We start from the raw sequence: 4,050 nt of genomic DNA, 5'->3' as shown, positions 1-4,050 counted from the left end.
TGCATCAGAACTAAGTTTTGATCCCATGTGAGAGTCAAGGCTAAAACAGAACAAGAGAATGAGATTGAGAAAATTCAATTTTAGAGAAGAAATATCTGAATATTGAAGTATTCATTATATTTTATTTCTTGCATCAAGAGAAGTGATTTACGAGTTACAACTTACGAGGGCTGCGTACAAGCTTTCTCATAAGGCATGGTTCTGTAACAGAAAACAGAAAACAGAAAACAGTTTCCGGATGAGGAAAGCGGTTATAACAGAAAATATGAGATCTAAAACAGAAAAAGTAACACATTGGACATGGCTTATTACATAATTACATTTTAACCCTTATATGATATTAAGCTGTAACTCAAGGGCAAGTAATTCGTATCTCACAGCAAGCATTATCTGAGATTCTCACCTGGCCCCTTAGAACAATTGAAGCATTTCATCGATAACTTCTTGCATATTTGATTTGCAATTCATGACAATTTCAAACAGCATACATGGAAGCCTATTCTCTTCAACTTTTCTAATTTGTTCATACTTATAATGTTGCTTATAACACGTTATTCAGGCAAGAACTCGTTTACTTGGTTTGGACCAACACCAAGGGTTATCGTCACGGATCCTCAGCTTGTCAAAGATGTATTGAATAACAACCATGACTTCCCAAAACCTAATGTAAATCCACTTATTGGGATTCTAGTTACTGGTCTTGTTAACCTTGAGGGTGAGAAGTGGAACAAGCACAGAAGGATTATCAACCCTGCATTCAATGTAGAAAAATTGAAGGTTACTTACCCTTTATTAACTATTACTCTAGCAATATCTTGTATTAATGAGTAAACTTACATTTGTTCAACTTGATACAATGAGTAAACTAACATAGGTAATTTTAACTCATCTTTTAATTATTTGTTTATGCTGTATAGAGTATGTTACCAACATTCTTCAAAATTTGCAATGACATGATCGACAAATGGGATGAGAAGTTGGTGTCAGAAGGAGGATCATGCGAAATGGATGTATGGCCTTCTCTTCAGAATTTGACTAGTGAAATTATTTCTCAAACATCATTTGGAAATCTTGAAGAAGGAAGAAGAATATCGGAACTTCAGAAGGAGCAAATTCAACTTATATCGAAAGTTATACTAAAAGTTAGCATTCCGGGTTGGAGGTAAGACTACTTTGATTCTTTTTTTTTTTTTTAAACGAATCAACGGCCATCATTTGATCTATGTAGCCAGTTCCACTTAGTAGGATAAGGTTTTGTTATTGTTGTTAAATCAATTTTTGTTAAATCATGTTTACTTGCAATCTTGCATTGTAGGTTTCTTCCAACAAGTACAAAAAGGAGGATTGTGCAAATTGATAGGGAGATTGAAGCATTGCTTATTGATATGATTACTAAAAGAGAGAAAGCATTGGAGGCAGGTGAAGCTACCAAGAACGATTTACTGGGAATACTTTTGGAGTCAAATCACAAGGAAATTCAAGAACATGGAAACAACAAGGATGTTGGAATGACATTAAAAGATGTGATTGAAGAATCCAAGGTATTCTACGTAGCAGGGCAAGAGACCACTTCCAATTTGCTTGTTTGGACTATCGTGTTACTGAGTCGGTTCCCTGATTGGCAAGCTCGGGCTAGAGACGAAGTCACAGAATTCTTTGGCAACCTAAAACCAGACTTTGATGGTCTAAGTCACCTTAAGATTGTAAGTATTATGTATTATTTTCGTGAATCAATATGTTGAAAACTACACCTACTCTAATGATTTCTTAATGTTACCATAAATCTTTTGCTTTAGGTTACAATGATTTTATATGAGGTTCTTCGGTTATACCCTCCGGCAACTGTAGTTGTTCGAAAGGTTCACAAGGATACGAAACTTGGAAATTTAACTTTACCAGGAGGAGTTCAAATTTCCATACCAAGTCTTATGATTCACCATGACTCTAATCTATGGGGAGATGACGCGAACGAGTTCAAACCGGACAGGTTTTCTGAAGGAGTTTTAAAGGCAACAAAAGGTCAAGTTTCATTCCTTCCGTTCGGATGGGGTCCTAGAATATGCATTGGGCAAAACTTTGCGTTATTGGAGGCAAAGATGGCTTTGGCACTTATTCTGCAGCGTTTCTCTTTCGAACTTTCTCCAGCCTATACTCATGCTCCAATCACCTCACAAACTCTTAGGCCACAATATGGTGCTCAAATCGTGCTACATAGATTATAAACATCACAACAAAAATGTCTCTTACTGTGATTTTCATCACACACTATTTGCTTCCTATGTTTACTTGTGCTTTTTGTTTATGAAGCTAAAATAACTTGATTCGCTGAATCTTAAATGTTGGAATACTTTGATTTGATGTCTTGTAATAAAAGTTTGATTTTGTATCATGGAATCTCTTGGCTTGAATCAGGCTCTGTTTATGGTGCATTGTCATGACAATTTGCCTAAGAGAATTACAATTACTGAATTAATGTATTTGGGGGAGCAAAGTGATGAGAACATAAATTTGAGTATGTTCTTTGGACGTACGTACCTTTGCAATTTACCCTTGAAAATTATTTTACATCTATTTAAAAAAGTTTGTGAAATGATTTTTCAACAAATTTATCAAAGTGGTATTTCCAACCATATTATGCTCATTTAAAAAATTTTCAATATATTATAGGCTCAATTTTTGTATGTATTTCGAAACCAATAAGTTAAATTCGTGTCATGTTTTTTGCTATTCATAAATTGCATCAACAAAACGAGTTTTAGTTTGGAGTTGATTTGAACATAGATTGCAACAGCATATATGGTTTTATAAAAAATTCATAAAACATGGCTATTGTTGCGATTTATGAGCAACTAAAATGGCCAAAATTTGGAGAAGAATTGCAGAGTTCATGAACAACGTAAAACCCATATTCTGTTGTTATAAAGCATTATCTGGTTTGCTTGTGTTGAAGATTGTTCTTGTGAAATTGTTGTTGATTTAGTTCTAAGTTTTTTGAAAAATTAGCCGTAAAAAATATATTTGATACAAATCGAAAACATTTGAGACAAAATTGAAATAAAATAAAACTTAAGGATACTTTAAAACTTTTAACAAACTTCAAGAACAAAAAATATAGTTTACTCTTTATTTCTATTATGATGAGCATGTTATAAACAAATTTGGCGGATTTATTTTTTTGGCAGCAAAGTTGTCTGTAAAACAAAATAATAAAATATTTATTTAATTATATCAAGGCGCAAATAATTTTATAAATATTTTTTAAGAGTGGTTACCGACGTCCTTAACGTGTTTTTCGTAGTGTACGCAAAAGCTTTCATTGGAGTGCAGAGAAGGGCATAAAACGAAAATCAGAGATGCTTGATTGTGAGAACTCAGTAACAGATTCAGCAATTCCAGAGAAGCATGTCCATATTGAATTTCAGGGTCTTTGGAGTCCAGAGTTCCACAAATCCGTATAGGAGAAAGAACTGTCAAGTTTTCCCATAAGAAGCATAATAAGATTGTACCATACAATGCTAACAGATTAGGTAGTAGAATATTTGTTTTATGAACGAAGAAACATGAACCAATGCAGCTAGAACAAATATATATTATATCAAGAGTAAAGTATCGTTTCCTAACGTTTCAATCGTCTTATTTAAGTCTATAACGTTTTAAAACTGATTCAATGTTGTCCTACCGTTAGGAATATGTTAACAGAATTGACGGCGGGATAAAATTGAGACGATTTTGAGATGTTAGAGACTTAAATAGGACGAAAATGTTGGGGACAAAAATGATACATAGAAATAAATTTTAACTTTATCCTTCAATAATATCAATTTTTTACTATACATAGTATTCAATTATTTTTTTAATCACATCTAAGTAAATTACACTTAATCAAATTACTTTCATTTTAAATAAATTAATTTTTTATATAATTTTACTCTTAAAGATTTTTAGTTATCATATAATGTTTGTAGAATGACTAGCATATAAACTTGCAAAAAAGAAAAAATAATATATATACAATAAAATATAAATTATACATTATTTCTCTAATGTATC

General features: G+C 32.3%; 1 protein-coding gene across 1 annotated transcript in view; it reads left to right on the top strand.

The window, feature by feature from the left end:
- Positions 1 to 2,491, top strand: part of LOC107625489 (cytochrome P450 72A15) — a 3,814-nt gene extending 1,323 nt beyond the window's left edge. The window contains exons 2-5 of the mRNA XM_016328136.2: positions 560 to 777; positions 918 to 1,162; positions 1,316 to 1,703; positions 1,797 to 2,491. Of these exons, the coding sequence (XP_016183622.1) occupies positions 560 to 777; positions 918 to 1,162; positions 1,316 to 1,703; positions 1,797 to 2,222 (1,277 nt within the window). The 3' untranslated portion in view covers positions 2,223 to 2,491. The remainder of the gene's footprint in view (positions 1 to 559; positions 778 to 917; positions 1,163 to 1,315; positions 1,704 to 1,796) is intronic.

The sequence above is a fragment of the Arachis ipaensis genome, chromosome B02, assembly GCF_000816755.2.
Source record: "Arachis ipaensis cultivar K30076 chromosome B02, Araip1.1, whole genome shotgun sequence".
Taxonomy (NCBI): Eukaryota; Viridiplantae; Streptophyta; class Magnoliopsida; order Fabales; family Fabaceae; genus Arachis; species Arachis ipaensis.
The sequence above is the reverse complement of the archived record's forward strand: the minus strand, read 5'-3'. Positions and strand labels throughout refer to the sequence as shown.